Source organism: Globicephala melas, chromosome 7 (genome assembly GCF_963455315.2).
Source record: "Globicephala melas chromosome 7, mGloMel1.2, whole genome shotgun sequence".
In the NCBI taxonomy this organism is placed as follows: domain Eukaryota; kingdom Metazoa; phylum Chordata; class Mammalia; order Artiodactyla; family Delphinidae; genus Globicephala; species Globicephala melas.
In genome coordinates this window covers 19481092-19499552 of record NC_083320.1, presented here as the reverse complement: position 1 = coordinate 19499552, position 18461 = coordinate 19481092, and the positions used below count along the sequence as shown (strand labels likewise).

The 18461-nt window shown below is 54.6% G+C and overlaps 1 protein-coding gene across 6 annotated transcripts in view; it reads right to left on the bottom strand.

Annotated features, from left to right (window-relative positions):
- The window catches only part of TNS1 (tensin 1), a 205309-nt gene that overhangs the window by 171681 nt on the left and 15167 nt on the right, over positions 1 to 18461 (bottom strand). For all 6 annotated transcript variants that reach the window (XM_070045901.1, XM_070045904.1, XM_070045902.1 and 3 more), the window contains exons 2-3: positions 13689 to 13803; positions 2293 to 2330 (exon numbers count right to left, since the gene is read on the bottom strand). In XM_070045901.1, the coding sequence (XP_069902002.1) occupies positions 2293 to 2330; positions 13689 to 13803 (153 nt within the window). The remainder of the gene's footprint in view (positions 1 to 2292; positions 2331 to 13688; positions 13804 to 18461) is intronic.

Genomic DNA, 18461 nt, shown 5'->3' with positions numbered 1-18461 from the left:
CCCCCAGTGGGTACCATTTCCTATAGAGGAAAATCCTATAAAAAGCCCCATTTATCTGTCTGGCCACTGCCCTGCCAGGCCCCCTCTCCCCTCCGGGTTAGCCTCATTGGCTGGGCAGAGCAGGGCTGCTGCAGCCTGGTGTATTCTGACCCCCCAGCGTATGTGAGAACTGCCAAGCAGAGTACGCCTCCCAGAAGCCATCTTTGTCATCTCTCTGCGTCCACACAGGAGGCAGCTGTACAGCAAGGAGCCATCTTCTGTCGCACCTCTCAGCCTCTCTGGCCCCCCTTTCACCCTACTCAGGCCTTCACTGGACATTCATCACCTATCCTCTCTGACTCTATCCACTACCGCAGGAGATGGAAGGCAAAGGGGGAAAGGCAGGTAAGCATCAAGGAATGTCTGCCCCTAGGCAAGAGGGACATTTTAGAAGGAAGCGCAAAGGCCCAGGGACAGAAATGGGTGAGGAATTATACTGTGAGATATTGGGGAAGTCAATCAACCTTTGGGTGCCTCGGTTTATCTGTAAAACAACGAGATCTTTCGGCCTGTTTTATGCTCTGGTAGAATTAAAAGAATAAAATCAGATAACGCATTGAAGTGTTTTCTAAGGCCTACAGCACTGTACAAATGTCCATTGTTATTAAGAGAAACAGGTGCAGGAAGGGGGGGGTTGATTGGGGAGGAGCAAGAACACCGGAAGGTTCTGGGGTTAAAGGTGGAAAAACTCTGCTCTGGATGAAGAGAACAAGGTGGGAGATGCAGGGAGAGGCAGAAACTCACTTCCCCCCCAGAGAAGAAAAGGCTGAGGTTGTCAGAAAAGCAGAAGACAACAGAAGGGGCAGAAACTGTCCAGGTGGCAGAAACAAGCCAGGCCTTTTGCACTTCTGCCGGGACAGCCCTCCAACCTGGAGTTTCCAGATGGAGAGACCCCTCCCCTACCCCACAGCAAGGCTGTGTACTCTGCTTGAGCAAGGTCACTCAGGAGGAAGTGGATCCCCTCTCAGAGAGGCCTACTCCATCAGCACCTTTCTCCAATGTAACTCTCCGCCCTCAGAGCTACCAACTGATAATAATCAATTACCTGTTATGTTTTTGAGCACCTATTGTGTGTCAGGCACTGTGCTGGGCACGTCACACACATTATCCCATCTCATCCTCATAATAACCTTTTCTTACTCCCATATCCTTGAGAATGAAACAGAGGCTCAGAGAGGTTACATGACTTGCCCAAGGTCACCCAGCTAATAAGAAGCAGAGCATGAGATGCACCAGACACTGGGCCTCAACTCCTCAAAGCTCCTTTTTGAAGCATCCTCCCCCTTCCTTCCATTCACTGAACTCCTTCCTGAAAGATTAAGTGTGAACAGCAAAGGCAGGGGTTAGAGGGCAGGGAGGATATTAACAATAATGGGGACAGTGCGTAGACTGGCTGCACATGAAAGGTTGAGGCAGAGCACTTCCACCTCCAGAAAGTTGAGCGCATCTGACGGAACAATTTCCTTCCCAAGTCATCCATCAAAATCCATCCTGGTGTCATCCCCACCCCCACCCCCATTACTCCAAGGCTGCCACCAGGTGACCACTCTTCTGCAAAAGCATGAGAGGATGCAGCAAGGGACCAGCCAACCTGGCCAGCCAGGACCCAGCAATTCCTCTGGTCTTTCTTTCCTCCTGTTTTCCTCTCCCACTAAGACAAGCCAGGAAACACTGATGGGGAAACTGAGCACCGAAGTGGGATCCCGCCAATGAAGAGAGTGGACAGTCGCTCAAGGAGGTTCCAGACCCAGCGCGACGCTGACCTCTGACCTTTTTCCACCTCACCCCCACTCCCCCTACCTATCCCCTTCTCCGCCCTCGGGGTCCTATGGCTGTGGCACTATCCCGCGTTTTTCTAGGCTGGCCAAATCCGGCCAACTAGAGCTCTGCGCTGCCCAAGGGGGAATTGAAATGCATCCCTCTCCGCCTTCATACATTCACTCCCCTTGAGAACTAGGTGGAAATACCTTCAAAGGCCCTTCTCCAGGAGCTCGATCCCCGCCAGCCACCCCCAATAGCCGCCGAGCCTGCGCATCGCGCCCCCATCCCCCTCGCCGCCCCCGCCCCCGGCCCTCGCCTTCACCTTGACCTGAGCCAGCTCCGGGGCCCAGAAGCTTTGCATAAACAAAGAGAGAAGGAGGGGACGATCAGGGCACCGCCCCCGGCCCGCCGGCGCCCCCGCTCCAGTCCCGTGACCCCTGGCCCGTCCGGTCCTCAAGCCCCCCGCGGGGCCAGCGGCCCGCAGCCCCTTACCTTGGCCTGGCATTTCCGATGACAGGAGAAGCTGCAGACTGCAAGAGGGCGAGACACAGAAAGAAAGTTTAGCCGCGAGGTATGAAATGGAAACTCCGGCGAAATCTCCTCCCACCCCCGCCCGCAATCCGCGCTCGGGAGGGAAGGAGGGACGGAGGGAAGGAGGGACGGAGAGGGGAGGGGGCGGGGGGCTGCCGCAGCTCCCCGGGGCCTGAGGGGCGAGAACGCCCGGGACTGCGAACCCGCGGGCCGAGGAGGCGCCTAGACCACGTTGCCAGAGCCCCTCGGGCGGCCGCGGGAAGTTGGGAGGAGCGAGGGGAGAGGAGGGGAACCGACTCCGCCGCTGGATCCTTGCAGAGGGCAGAGGTGGCCCGGACCCAGGGTCCTTGTCAGCCGAGCTAGGAATAAGGGGACCTTCTCCCCTTACACGCCCTGCAGGCAGCTGGCACCCGGGAACCACGATCACACTCACTCCCCCCAGGAGAGTCACACAGACCCAATTCATGGTCCAGGAGAGGCCCGCGCACGCGTGCGCGCGCGCACACACACACACACACACACACACACACACACAGAGACACCAATAACCACTTACACCCATACACTCAGCCATACGTGCACACATAGCCAGCCTTGCACACCCACTCACAAGCTCAAGGAGAAACCTCTGACTGGGGGCGGGGGGGGGGGAGTCGCACACACAATTTCATGGGAGATCCTCGGAGTACAGCCTGTACACAGACGTGTGGGCACAGATTCACAAACTTTATGTGTTGAAATACACGTGAGTTGAGACACACACACACACGCACGCACACGCACGCACGCGCGCGCGCACACACACACACACACACACACACACACACACACACACACACACGACTTGCTCTGCCCTCCCACTACCAGAAGCTGGAATCAAATTTCCTGTGGGGTTCCCTCAGCCTGGAATGTCCCAGCCTGCCCACCCTAACCCCAGGGCCCTCCACCCAGGATTTGGTGAGCCCCTCTCACCAGGTCCCGAAGATGGGTGAGGGGTCTCCTGAGCTGAGTTCCTGCGCTGACTTGGGCTGCGGAGGCAGGTGGGTCAGGGGCGCTGGTTAGGGAACAGGGAGCCACCCTGACGGCGAGTCCTCACAGCCCCGGACCACAGTCGGCTGCCCTGCCTCCTGGATCTACAGTTAGCCAACCCCTTTCCAACCACGAGCCAACCAGATCCCCAGCAGAACGCAGAAGGGAGACTGAGGCACAGCTGAAGGCCCAGAGCCGCCAAAAGAGGCTCCCAGGCACCCCACACGAAGGCTTCTGCTTTGTCAGTGGGAGTAGGGGTCGGGGGGAGGCTGGGAGGCACACCAGGTGGAGTGTAGGATGTGACCTTGGCCAGCCCTTGTTCTCCAGCACCTAGTTCTGGCCCCAGCGCAGCCTGTGGTTCAGCCCGTGATGCGCAAGGCTTTCCTGACCCCACCAGCCGCACGGCCCGGGGACTTCTCCGCCCCCAGCCACCCACGTCAGGTCAGACCCACCCATCAAGCCTTTCTGCTTCTCCCTCTGCCCCACCCCCCCAACCCCAGGCAACGCCCCTGCAGAGGGTGTTTCCACTCTGACGCCGGCAGCCTGCCTAGCCCCACCCCCATGCCTTCTTTTCTGGCCTAGGAAGGTGGAATTGAGAAAGCCTCTGGCCATGTGGCCTGAGCTTTGAAGGCCCTTCCAGTCAGGCAGGCGCCCCACTGGGCCACTGCCTCCAAACCAAGGGACTTTTCCTCTTCCTCTGCTAATCAAATGCCAGGTCTTCAAGAATAAGGCCTGGGCCCCTCCTCTGGAGGCCTCTCTCACTCTTCCCTCCTCCTTGAAGGCATCACCACAGAGTGCCATTTCCTGCACCATCTTGGTTCCTACACTGTGGGCTCCTTCAAGGAAGGGACCTCCTGGCTCGCTCTCTCTCTCTCTCTCTCTCTCTCTCTCACAAACACACACACACACACACACACACACACACACACACGAGAGATACAGTGCCTGGTACGTAGTAGAGGCTTAATAAATGTTTGCTGAGTTGACCTGAAGATCTCCCCTGGAGTTTATGTGCACCCCCATTTAATCATCCCCCCCCACTCAGTCTTTTCCTGAACCATAACCCTCCCCACAGTGTCTCATAGTCAATCAATAAGGCACCCCTAAGTGTTCACTCCAGGCCTCCCAACCCCACTCTAGACACTGGGAGCACAGTGAGAGCCAGGACTGCATCTTTCTTCGGCATCAGACTTCATACTCCTGACGTTCACAGAGTGCATCAGAACTTTCCTACCTCAGGGCCTTTGCACTTGCTGTTCTGGCTGCCTGGAAAGCTCTCCCTCACTCCATCTCTCCATTGTTCACCAAGCCACATCCTTCTTCTACTTCTAGAATCCACTGAGAGCCATCTCTTCAAAGAGGCTTTCCCTGACCACCCAAATTACAGTAGGCTCGCCATTATTCTTTCTCAGCAGCACCCTGATAAAATCCTCTTAGCACAGCTCACAGTCTGAACTCATCTGGGGTAATTCCTGCTCACTTACATATAGTATATCTCCCTACACCAGACGGATGACGGCAGGGAACATGCCTGTCTCATTCACACTGTATCCCCAGCAGCTAGAACAGTGTCTGTTCCAAGCGAACAGCACCAAACAGCACCTCTGTGCAAATTAGAAGAAGTCCCAACCTCTGGGCAGACCAGCCCACTGGACACTGACTATACTGTCTTTGTGGGAATGGCAAGAAGATGCTCGTTCTCCAGGAGGACCCAGCCCTGTACCTGGACGCATGGCTTGGTGAGCAAAATGTGGACCGATTCCAGTGCTCTCTCGGGCAGGCACTCTTGGCAGTGAATGGCCTGCAGGGCAGGCCTGCCTGTCACACAGTGGACAGACACTCAATAAATGCCCTTGAATGGAGGGCAGATGGGGAAATCATTGGGCAATTGCAGTACAATGTGCTGAGTTCTCCCTACGTGCTGGAATGCGGAGAGCTTGTCCTTGAAAGCTCTAGAGTGGGGAGCAAAGGAATATACCTCCCCCAGCCCCCAGCCCCCAGCTCAAAAGACAAAAGCTCAGCAAACTGAATTCAAGTGGCAGGTTCCAAGCAGCGCAGGCATTGTCAAGCCCCCACAAATGAATTTTTGCCCTTTCAGAAGCACCTGCTCCCAACCCCAGGGAAACCCTCTTGCCCTGAGTCCCCTCCAGGGAAGGCTCCTTTACAATCTCAGTCACCTGTCTCAGGTATTCTCCCATAGGGCAGTATTTCCTTCTCTCTAACCTGCATCCCTCCTGCTGTAATTTGAAATATGCCGTTTAGCTGGCTTCTCACTTCTCAGACCACTGGCACGTTCAAATGTGTCACAGAAAGGTAAACTGCGGCAGCCAGCCTCCAAGGCGGCCCCCAGTGTGTCTCGCCTCCTGGTATGCTCACCCTTCTGCAGTCCCCTCCCACAATGAACTGGTTTATATACCAATTGGATATTATAGAAAAGATGGTATATGACTTCTGAAGCTAAGTCATCAAAGGCACTGGTGGCTTCAGCCTTTGTCTCCTGGATCACTCGGTCTAGGGGAAGCCAGTTACCATGTCATGAGGACACTCAAGCAGCCCAGTACAGAGGGCCATGTAATGAACACCTGCCACCAGCCAGCACAAAGTTGACTGGCGCACAACTGAACCACCTTGGAAGCGTATCTTCCACCCCTGTCAGGCCTTCAGATGACTACAGCCCCAGCTACCTTGACTGCAACTTCACGAGACACCCAGAGTCCGAACCACCCAGTTACGTGGATGAATCCCCACTCATGAATCCCTGACCCACAGACACTATGTGACAGAATAATTCTGTACTTGTTTTAAACTGCTAAGTTTTAGAGTAATTTGTTATGCAGCTACAGCTAACTAATACAGAAACCAGAGCACAGGATCCCTCAGAAAGCAAGAGGCCAAAGGCTGATGCTGCGAACAAAGACCAGAGGCCCTCCCCTGGGTCCTTCCTTGCTCCCTGGGTACCTGCATATTCCTCTCTGTAACTCCTTCTTCCCGTTCCTTACCCTACCAAGCAATTAGTCATCCAAAGAGGCTGCTGAATCCCAACCTTCCTCCCACACCACTGCACCAGTTCAGACCAGTTATCCTTCCCTGGGCCCCCTCTCCCCACCAGCCTTGTCTCCTTTCAATCCACAGAGTCACAGGCCATTCTCAAGTACAAACTGATCACATTGTACCCCTGCTTAGACCCTCTGTCTAGCTCCTCAACACACTTATAAGGCCCTACATGGCCTAGTCTTGCCTCTACCTCCAGCCACTGCCACTAAAGAGAACTGTTCCTGCCCCACCAAACTCCCCACACAGACTTCGAGTCTACAAGGTTCAGGTCTGGAATGGTGAGCTCATATACATCCCTCAAGGCCCAGTTCAAAATGTCCCTCCCTGGATAATTCAAAGATGGTCCCTCTCTCCTCTGTGCTCCAAGAATCCTCAGCCCACAACGCTTGGAAAGTGCTTGTCACCTTGGAGGACTAAGTATTCCTTTATTATTGGTTCTCCCCCACATTCAACTGCTTTAAGACAGAAAGGGAGGTCCTGTTCAACTTTGCAGCTTTGTATCCTGCCCCATCCCCTAGCACTGGGTCTGGCATAGATGGGCTCAATAAATGTATAGTAAATTTCAAACTGGAAGGATTCTCCCCAGCCTAAACCCCTGGAACCAGGACTGACACTCTGGGGCAACAGAAAAGACACAAGTGAGGGTCGGGGAGCCTCGCTCTTCAGCTCCACCCCCTACTGGGAGAAGGCAGGTGGGGACCATAGTCAGTCTTCCCAAGTGCTTCAGGACAAACACCACCTATGATCAAGCCTAGTGGGAGCACTAAAGGAGTTAACTGATCCTTCATCCATTCGTCCATGGGTCCTGCTCTCCACCTACCCACTTACCTACCTGGCTTCATGTACATTGGCTCTCAGCTCAGATGCAGGTCACACACCAGCTCTGTGATCTGGGGCAAGTTACTTAACCGCTCTGAGCCTTCATCCCTTCATCTCGAAAATGGGCGTAATAATAGCATCTACATCACAGAGTTGTGAGAATTAAATGAGTTAATATACGTGGCCAGCCCAGAGGATATTCTGTATAAGGATTAGCTATATCAGCCGCATCTCCATCACCTTCGTGACTGTTATATGGAAGAGCCCCGAGTCAGGAGAGCTGAGTTCTAGTCCTGACTGCTATCAGAGCTGTGTGACCTGAAGCAAGTCACTCCCCTCTCTGAGTCTCAGACTCCTGCTCAGAAAATAAGGCAGCCAACTGGCAGCCTCCAGGGTAGATTGGGCCTGCACGCTTGTCTTCATTAACCGGCTCAGTGTTTAAGTCACAAAGGCAAGAATTCTTCTCTTAGTTGGAGTGCCTTCCAGCAGAGCAGCTCTCTCCGGATCCCTGGGGCCCCCACCAGGGCCTGCTGTCCACACTCACTTGCCTGCTTTTCTCTGAAGGCTCTTGCATTTCCGACCCCTGGAACAGATGGTCTGCAAGCTCTCTTCCAGCTGTGAGAGTGTGTGTGTAACCCCAGCCAGTCTCTCCATCATAGTCACCACCCACCACTTCCTCCCCACAACCAACAAAGGGGGGAACCCAGGTTCCAACCCTGAAAACATCCCAAACGCTGTTGAGGAAACACCCGGTTGACAGGGATGCCCACTCCACAGGGTACCATTTCTCGTTGCAGGGGAACGAGGGCAGGAAAACTCCAGCCTCCCCCTCCTGGCATCCCTCAGATGCCTGAGTCCTCCCTGGACACACATCTCATGATCCACCCCACCTGAGAAGACCACAGCCTTCCCTAGCTCCCACGGAAGGCTAGTGACCCTGCAAGATGAAGCCCCCTGGGGAGGGACCCTGTCAAACCCAAACTCCATGGAGCCCAGGAGCCCCACCTCAGCCCACGGGTGTCAACACTGCCCCCTCACAGCAGGGCCAGGCCAGCGGCCTGAGACGGAGGAGAAAGCACCTTAGAGGGGAGGGGTCTGTAGGTTACCTGCAGGGGTGGGGCACTGCACCCCAACCCCAGCCCTTGGCCAACTCCTGCCTTGCTGGGCTGCCTGGACTCTCTCCTGGGGTGGCTTCCTGCCTCTCGGGAACACAGGAAGCCACATTGTTGGGATCTAAATGGCCTTTTCCTCCTGGCCTCGGGTCGGAAAATGAGCGCATAGCCTCGGTGTGCACCTGACCCCGGCGATAACTGCCTGCATGCGCGGCCGGCCTCCGCTCCTTCCCCAGCTGGCAGAGACCTGCTCAGCCGCCCACCTGCCCACCAGACCTCGCCGCCCTTCCCTGCCTTGCTTACTTCCGTAGCCTGGCCTGGAGGCATATGATGGTTTATATTAGGTGCCAACTTGGCTAGTCCATGGTACCCAGAGATTTGTTTAACATTCTTCTAGATGTTTCTGTGAATGGTTTGTTTTTTGGGTGAGATGAACATTTAAATCAGTAGATTCTGAGTAAAGCGCATTCCCTGCCATATGTGGGTGGGCCCCGTCCAATCAGTTGAAGGCCTGAACAACAAAGACTGATCTCCCCAAGCAAGAAGGCATTCTGCCAGCTTTTGGACTTGAACTGCAACTCTTCCCTGGGTCTCCAACCTGACCGTCTGCCCTGCAGATTTTGGACTTGCCAAGTCTCTACAATCATGTGAGCCAATTCCTTATAATGAATATCTGTCTGTCTGTCTACCTACTTACCTGTCTATCCTGCTGTCCTGTTTCTCTGGAGAACCCTAATGCAAGGTGACTCCGGGGGTGGTCGCGGGGGAGTCGGTATGGTGCGGCTCTGAAGTTGAAGCACGAAGAAACCTTCCAGGTCATCCCATCCAGTGGTTTTCAAGCTCTTGTTTTGGCAGCCAAAATCCTGATGCAGCTGGACTCTTACATGGAAGCTCAGTGATATTGGTCGGCACTTACTGAATGCTTGTTATGTGCCAGGATCTGTTCTGAGCACTTTACATATATTATCTCACGTAATCCCCACGGTAGCCCAAGGCGGGAAGTTTGCCGTGTGTCCCGTTTTAAAGGTGAGGCAACTAAGGCAGAGAAAGGTGAAACAGTCTGCCTCAGTTCTCACTGGTAAGAGCTGGGATTTGAATCTAGGATGTCTGAGCCAAGTGCAAGACCCCCACACCATCCTGCTTCCTGATATATTTTTAACTTCTAAAACCAGAGCTGCTCTGATTAAAGTGGGCAGGGGTTCCAGGGCCCCAGGTCCTTAAGCCTGCCCTTGGGTTTCCCCCTTTTTCCTACCCCCTCGGGCCCCTAAAGAACTCTACAGCTCCTTTGGAACATGGTTAAGAACCTCTGATCTAGTCCAACCCCTCATTTAGAGAACCAGGAAAACCAGGCCCAGAGGTTAATTGTCTCACCCAAGGTCACACAACCACGCAGGGGGAAGCCAGGACTGGAAAACAGCATCTTCCCACCCTACCAGGCTGCTTCCAGTGACTCCAAGAAGGGAGTGACTCAGACACAGGGTAGAAGCTGGGATCCCCAGTAAAGAGAAAGCTCCCTGAAACAAGGTTTCCCCAAATCCAACCAGTGAGGGCTTCTAGATAGACTTCTCCCATTAAGGCACGTTTCCACCCTGGGGAAACTGCAGGTAACTGCCCCCACCTTCCAAGCTGACCAGAAACATTAAGAAGGGGAGTACTCTAAGTCTGGGCCCCAATCCAGATCCAGAGGGCAGGCCTTGGGCCCTTGAGCTGGCATTCTGGTCTCTTCCCTTGGGTTTCAGCCTGGTGGGAGGCTAGGGCTCTTGGGCAAGGCCCTAGACTCCCTAGAGCACTGCTCCCAGAGACCTGTGGGAAACCCTCTGTTTGAACTGAGGAACTCCTACACATCCCTCAAGACCCAGCCTACATATGGCTTCCCTCCTGAAGCTTGACAGGAAAATCTCTGCTGAGTCAGAGACAGCTTTTCACACACACCTCTGTGTCAGCTTTGCCACCGGGCTCTCTGACTGACAGCATGTCTGTCTTCCCAGGTCAGGGGCTGGGTCTTGGCACCAGTACCTGGCATGGCATCCAGCCCAGAGGTTCATGATTGTCAGATGGGTGTACACATACACACGGGGGTGGAGTGGCAGCCTACACTGGGAGAGTTCTCCAGGCTCTCCAGACTCCAACAAGGGAATTCTCCAGGACCCCCATGGTCTGGGCCTCAGTAGATATTCTTTTTTGTTGTTGTTGGTTCATTGGTCTGTTTATTTATTTATTTTTGGCTGTGTTGGGCCTTCGCTTCTGTGCGAGGGCTTTCTCTAGTCGTGGCAAGCGGGGGCCCCTCTTCATCGTGGTGCGCGGGCGTCTCACTATCGTGGCCTCTCCCGTTGCGGAGCGCAGGCTCCAGACGCGCAGGCTCAGTAGTTGTGGCTCACGGGCCCAGTTGCTCCGCGGCATGTGGGACCTTCCCAGACCAGGGCTTGAACCCGTGTCCCCTGCATCGGCAGGCAGATTCTCAACCACTGCGCCACCAGGGAAGCCCTCAGCAGATATTCTTGGTCCAAACCCTTATCTATAGATGAGGAAACTGAGGTTCAAGCGGTGAAGGGATTTATCTGAGGTCACCTGGCCTGTGAGTGGCAGGCCCAGAAGTCGAGGCTGGGCCCCTGACAAAGGCCCCAGGCCTCTTCTCCTCCAGTTGTCTCATCCAGGGAGCCTTTGTCCTGACACTAGTGCTCACTTTACAGCCACACACAGAGCCTCAGTGCCCCTCACAAGCACCCCTCAAGAGACGAGGACAGGGTTTACTATTAACCCCGCGATACACAGGAGGAAACAGACTCAGCACAGCAGAAGACCAGCCGCAGTCTCACGACCACCTCTTTGCCTGTATATCCGTCACGCTTACACCCACATGTCCACACACCTTCGTTCTTGGTCTGCCTTGTTCGCCTTTGAGTCTCCCAGAACCAGAACTAGACCCCAGGTTCCTTGACTCTCTTCCCGACCCCGTCTCCCACCCCACCCCCTTCAGCCATAGTCCATTAAACAGTGAAATGCAGTAGGATGGGGAGCTATGGGGCAGGGCAGCCAGTGGGAGACAGGAAAATGCCCCAGTCTCTCTAGATCTGGGAAGGTGTCCTCACTGCCCCTGTCTGCAGCAAGATTCCCTCAGCTTTGCAAGCCCCGTGGAGACTGTGAATGCAGGGCCTTGACATTCGACCCAGAACCCCCAGCCACGAATCCAGAGGGTCACCATGGTGCAGCCGGAGACTTGAAGACTGGAAGAGGAACCAGAGAGCACGCAAACCCTTTGGATTGGCCTTGGTGAATGGCCCCCTCAGCCAGAGAACAACCTGTACAACTATATCTGGTGGCCCTGGATGGATGGATGGATGGATGGATGGATGGATGGATGGATGGATGGAGGAAGGGAGAGAGGGAAGGATAAGGGGGATCTCACGCCACCACAACCTCCTGGTTCCAAAGCACAGAGAGTTGGCACACTCCTGCATCTCCCACCAGTAAGCCCAGTGGCCCCAACCCTGCCCCCAAGCCTAGTGACCCCAACCCTCTTGCTGGGGATACACATGTGGCCTGTATAGCTGGGAGTCTTCTGTCTTCCCTTGTGGGGCTGGGGGTCCCTGGCCCTTCCATGGCCCAGTCCTGACACCTGGTGGTGCCTCTGGAGAGTGGCCCTGGCTTTTTTCCCTCTTCTTCCCACTAACTCACCCAGAGCGGCCACCCCAGCCTGGCAGCCCACTGGCCACCTACCCTCCACTCCGGTTCACACCAGCAGGGCCAGGCTCTGAACCAGGTGAGACCGGGGTCATCTCTGCTTGCCTTGGGAGCCTTCCATGCACATGGGGTCAAATCCCCTCCTCAACCCGGGCCCTCAAGCCAGGTCATCTGGGGAAGTTAGGACCACAGACGATCACAAAATATGCGGCCAGAGATGTGCCCAAGGTCACGCAGTGAGAGTGCCGGACTTCCTTACACCCCCAGCCCTGTGCTGCCTCCTATCAGAGCTGTGTCAGAGTCACTGGGGGGAAGGGAAGGTGCATTGGGCGAGGAAGGAAGGAACGGGGCGCGGGGGGGGGGCTAACATGAGCAGCTTCAAGGGACGGGATGAGGTGGAGGTGGTGACGGAAGCAAAAGGCAAAACCCCAGCCTAGGCAACGCCTCCCCGGCTTCTCCCAGCTCCGACCCGAAACCACCACCCGCGCCAGCCAGGACTCTTGGGAGGAGGGTGCCACCATGTGGCTAATTTTGGTATGGCATCAATTCCTGTTGGGCCCCCTAAATTCAATCTGGGTGTGTCCCAGTCCTGCAATTAAGGACCATAAAATTCTGCCCTTGGCCCGAAAGGCTTTGCCTGGAATGCCCCCCACATGCACACGCACACACACACTTCCACCCACCCTCTCCAACCTCCAACACCAGGCCGCGCAGCCGCAGGAAGGGGTGTGCGCTGTCTTCGGGGAGCGGGGGCTCCCAAGGCTAAACCCAGGGACCTGACATCGAGGCCCTCCAGAAGCTGGTGCGGAGGCGGGCTGAGAGGGCGGGTCAGGATGCCAGAGGCAGAGGGGCAGCCGTCAGCTGCACGAGTGAATTGGCTGCAGAGAGGCTCAGCGACTCAAGCTGCATGGAGGGGGGAGTGCTGGTAACTGATGGGAGGTGGGGGTGAGACAGAGGGAGGTATCTGGTGGGGCAACTGGGTGGGTGACGGTGTCAGTCGCTGAGACTGGGTGCAGAGGCCTCCTTCTGATTTCACAGTGTGACCTGGGGCAAGACACCAACTCCTCCGGCAGCCGTGACAGCCAAGCCCAGGCCGTTCCAGGAGCACATGAGAACAGGGATTACAAAAGCCTGCCATTCAGCAGGCCCTCCTCCGAGGCTAATTGGGGGCCTCTTAAACTCACCCCTAAGCTGCCACAAGGGCAGGACCGCGGCTTGGCATCTTTGCAGTACTCCTAGTGCCAGGCACACCCCACACACACACCTTCCACAGGCCCTCCACGTGCCGACCACACGCCATCCACGTGCCAACCACATGACATCTGCAGGCCAACCATACCCCCTCACACGCCCTCCACACGCCAGCCACTCACCATCCACCTGCCACCACATAATATCCATATGTCTTCCCTAAACCATTCACATGCCACCTGTATGCCATCCACACATAAGCTACATGCCATTTCCATGCCACCCATCGCCTGCCACGTGCCATCCACACATACCCACATGCTTGCTATCTGTGTGCTCAGCATCCCCTCCCAAATGAGAACCAGGCGCCAAGTCAGGACCCCAAGGACATCCCAGCCTGACCCGGGCCTCGGGCACCTCACTCCCGTGAAGACGTGCTCCCCATCCCCCGTGGCCCAGCCAGCTGCTCACCTTTGCAGGTGCAACCCTCCCGGGTGATGACCTGTCGGCAGATCCCACAGGGCTTCACCTTCTTGAAGGTCTTCACCTTGAAGTGGTGAGTCTTGGGGGCCTCCAGGTCCTCTGGCTGTGGGAGGAGAGGCAGAGTGATCAGGCCGGGCTCCTCGGGAAAGAGCCAGGGGACCAGGGGAGAAGCAGGCAAGCACTGGGGGAAAGGAGAGGTGAGAGCCCCTTCAGCTGTGAAAGGCCCAAGCCCATTTATGGGAGAAGGTGCCCAGGGAAAGAGAAAGCTGTGGGTGCGACCCAGACTCCCAGTCAGAGGTGGGGTCAGACAACAGTCGAAAACCCCAGCCCCCTCCATGGATTCTTAATCACTTTTCTGATTTAGTTTATTAGCAAAGTGCACTCATTTTAAATGTATCGCTCAATACAGTTTGACACATGTATGCCCCATGGACCCACACCCCAGGAGGCTCCCTCGTGGCCGTCCCAGTCAATATCACCCCAAGGTGAATACTACTGTGACTTCTATCACCAAAGATCCATTTTGACAGGTTTTTAAGCTTCATATGGATGGAATTATACAGTGTATACTCCTGTGTCTGCTTCTCTGACTCAGCAAGAATGTGGGGGATTCATCCCTGTGCTCACACAGCAGCAGCTCCCTCCTTTTTGCTGCTGCATAGTACTCCACCGTGTGCATGCAACTGACTCATTCATCCATCCCACTGCTGATGGCCCTCAACCTTTTACCCATGTCCCTGAGTGCCATGCCCCGCAGTTTTCTCTCTCTCACCCTCACTACCACCCCGTGCTCCAGCCCAGAAGGCTTCTTCCATCTTTATTTTTATTTACTATTCTTTACATTATGAAAATATCAATAGGTTAAATATCCTTTTTAAAACTACACCACCAGGGCTTCCCTGGTGGCACAGTGGTTGAGAGTCCGACTGCCGATGCAGGGGACACGGGTTCGTGCCCCGGTCCGGGAAGATCCCACATGCCGCGGAGCAGCTGGGCCCATGAGCCATGGCCGCTGAGCCTGCGCGTCCGGAGCCTGTGCTCTGCAACGGGAGAGGCCACACCAATAAGAGGCCCGCGTACCGCAAAAAAAAAAAAAAAAAAAAAACTAAAATAGAACTACCATATGACCCAGCAATCGCACTACTGGGCATATACCCTGAGAAAACCATAATTCAAAAAGAGTCATGTACCACAATGTTCATTGCAGCTCTATTTACAATAGCCAGGGCACGGAAGCAACCTAAGTAACCATCGACAGATGAATGGATAAAGAAGATGTGGCGCTCATATACAATGGAATATTACTCAGCCATAAAAAGAAACGAAATTGAGTTATTTGTAGTGAGGTGGATGGACCTAGAGTCTGTCATACAGAGTGAAGTAAGTCAGAAAGAGAAAAACAAATACCGTATGCTAACACATATATATGGAATCTCAAAAAAAAAAAAATGGTACTGAAGAACCCAGGGGCAGGACAGGAATAAAGACGCAGACGTAGAGAATGGACTTGAGGACACGGGGAGGCGGAAGGGTAAGCTGGGACGAAGTGAGAGAGTGGCATGGACATATATAAACTCCCAAATGCAAAACAGATAGCTAGTGGGAAGCAGCTGCATAGCACAGGGAGATGAGCTCGGTGCCTTGTGACCACCTAGAGGGGTGGGATAGGGAGGGTGGGAGGGAGACACAAGAGGGAGGGGATATGGGGATATAAGTATATGTATAGCTGATTCACTTTGTTATACAGCAGAAACTAACACAACATTGTAAAGCAATTATACTCCAATAAAGATGTTAAAAAAAAAAAGAAAAACTACACCACCACACACATAGGATGAGGGGCGGGCTGGCAGTCCAAGTCTTCTCCGTGTCTGGCTAGCCACCACCCCACCACTAACAGGGGCCTCAGTTGCCCCCTCCAGACACCCTGAGGTTGGGCCCCACACCGCTTGTGACCACACATCTGAACACAGTCTAAGCCGCAAAGTCCTGCATCCACGCTCCTTAGGACCACCCTCTTCCCACCCACAGCCCCCAGCCCAGGCACATGCTGGGAAGGCTCCCCATTCAGAGGACTCCCCGGGAAGTCCTGCCCTGCCTGCAGGCACCATTCCTCTTCGAGGCACCTCACCCTGGTACCTATAACTGGATTCATTTCCCGGCTCCAGCAGCAGGGGGCAGCAGAGCACAGACACTGACGCTTCTCTGCCTGCAGCCCGCGCCCCACCCCCCAAAGCCCAAAGGTACAGAGCTTTCCAATGCCCTCTGCATATGCATGGACACACACAGACATGATCACAGACCAGGGAGAAGGTTCTCCTCCAAGTCCCCCTCCTACTACCCTGGTCCAAGCCTCCCCACTCTGCGTGTTCAGAGGACGGGTGGCAGCATCCCACAAACCCAGCATGTCCAGGACTCCCAGCTGAAGATCCTGTAGTGGTGAGTCCTGGGCAAAAGAGACAGAACCATGAGAGGCACGGAGAGAAAAACGGACAAAATAAGAGAGAAAGCCAGTAGGGAAAGAGGCAAAGAGATAGAGAGAGAAGTAGAGGGGGAGAGAGAGACAGAAAGAGTCAGAGACAGAGACGAGAGAGAAAGACAAAGAGAGACAGAGAGAGAAGACAGAGAAAGACAGGGAACAGCAACAGTCAGACAGAGAAGAAAAAAAAGAGGACCAAGATAAAGGCAGAGACAAAGACAGAGACAAACAAGCACACACAGAGAATGAGAGAGATTAGATAGAAACACACAGAGACTATAAAGGGAACCAGAGAATCAAAGGGGGACAGACAGACAAGAGGACACAGGAGCCAGCTTGAAGGGGCTCCTCAGATCTGGGAAGATCTGAGCATCAAAATACATAATGATAGTAATGGCTTAAATGAGTCCATACTGATATGTGAAATAAGTGAATACAGTCAAAGTCTGATGAGGAGTTACGAGTCTCAAAGCACCTCCCCACATCATGCTTATAAATTACAAAGGGAAAAAAGGTAACTTTCCCTGGCACACTCCACTTTAATCAAGTGATCAAAGCTAACGTCACCAGTAACAGGATGAGTGGAGACTGTGTGCCACGGAGGGGATGAGAACAGAACGTCACCTCTGCGATACTCCTGCCAAAGAGACACAAGCTGAATCCAGTCATGAGGAAGCATCAGACCAACCCAGGGGAGGGACAGTCCACAAATTAAGTGGCTCATAATATTCCAAAGTGACAAGGTCACGAAAGTCAAGGAAAGGTTGAGGAGATTTCCAGACAGAAGGAGACGAAGGAGACATGACAACCAAATGCCACGGCTGATTCTGAACTGGATTCTTCACCCCAAAGGATGCCATGAGGACAACTGGCCAAACTTCAGTGGTGTCTGAGGAAGAGGAGGTCACGCATCAATGTCAATTTCCTGGCTTGGATGGCTGTGTTGGGTTAGGTAGGGAAAGTCCCTGTAGGAAAACAGGGAAGTATTCAGGGGTGGTAGGGCAACGTGTCAGCAACTTACTCTCAAATAGCTCAGGAAAAAAAAAAGTTCTTTGCACCGTATTTGCCACTTTTCTGAAGTTTTAGATTGTCTCAGAATTCAAGGAGACAGACTATTTGTCAAGACAGTAAGGAGGCAGGACGGAGCAGATATAAAGCCCAGAGCAGAGACCAGAGAGCAGAGAGCGTGGTGGAGTCAGGAGTGGGTACAAGAGACCAGCAATGCCCCCTGGTGGCTGAGCAAGGCAGCAGGACCTGGGTTCTGATATTCCAGACACTTCATTCCGGGAGCCACGCTTCCAGCTTCAGCTGGGGAAGGGGAGGGGGGCGGGGGGCGGTAGGCTGAGGGTCCAGCTCTGGACTTGACCCAGTGTCCCCCATCCCACAAGGAGGGGCAGGTGAATCCCCTCCTATTCTGAGGTCTCTCCTCCCCTGTTTTCCCATCTCTGCCCCTGGCTGGCAGCCTTCCAAATGATCTCTGTCACAGACATTCCAGGGAGGGGACCCAGTCCCGCGTCAACTGCAGCGGCCAAGGCCTAGGATAGGAGGAGAAGCAGGGAGGGGACTCGGGGTTCAATTTAAGGCCTGTCTGGGAGGGTGGGCAGGCAGGAAGCCCTAAAGCCCCATCATCTCAGGCCTAGTCTGCCCCCCGAAGCCTGCCTCTCCTACCCACTAAGTCAGCAAAGCTCCCTGTGCCAGCTTATCCCCCAGCTTTCTCTGCCTACACCCCAAATCCAGCCCTTTCTCCAAAGGCCAGGGAAAGAGGCCTCCTCCCTAAAGCATAGTCATGGCAGTGGAATCTCCCCAGAGAGGGTCCAGGCTGTCCAGTAAACAGAGGAGACATCCAGGCTGACAAGCAAACACCGGGCTTCCCCCCTGGGCCCTGGGCTTCCCTGCCCTGCCTGGCCAACTCCATAACGTCTGAGTTTACAAACTCTCCTCCCGCCCGGGCTTGGGGAACAGGAACCAGGTTCAGAAAACACACTCCCTGGCCTCGCTCAAGGCCTCCTTCAGCTGCCTCTGGGTGACGGCCCAGCACACTCCTACCCCTCACCCCTACCCTGTCCTGACTGGCTGAGGGAGCACTGAGATGGGAGTCTAGAGACCTGCTTTCTAGGCCGGTGGCCTCACAGTCCCCAGATGAAAATAAGGGGTTCCGACAAGACAGCCTGAGCGTACACAGTGTAGGGGAAATAATGGGCCAGTTTGAGAGGAAGGGACTGTGGGGTCTGGGGACTAGACGTGCTGCTGGCTACAGAGAGAGGGATGTCTAATGAGACATC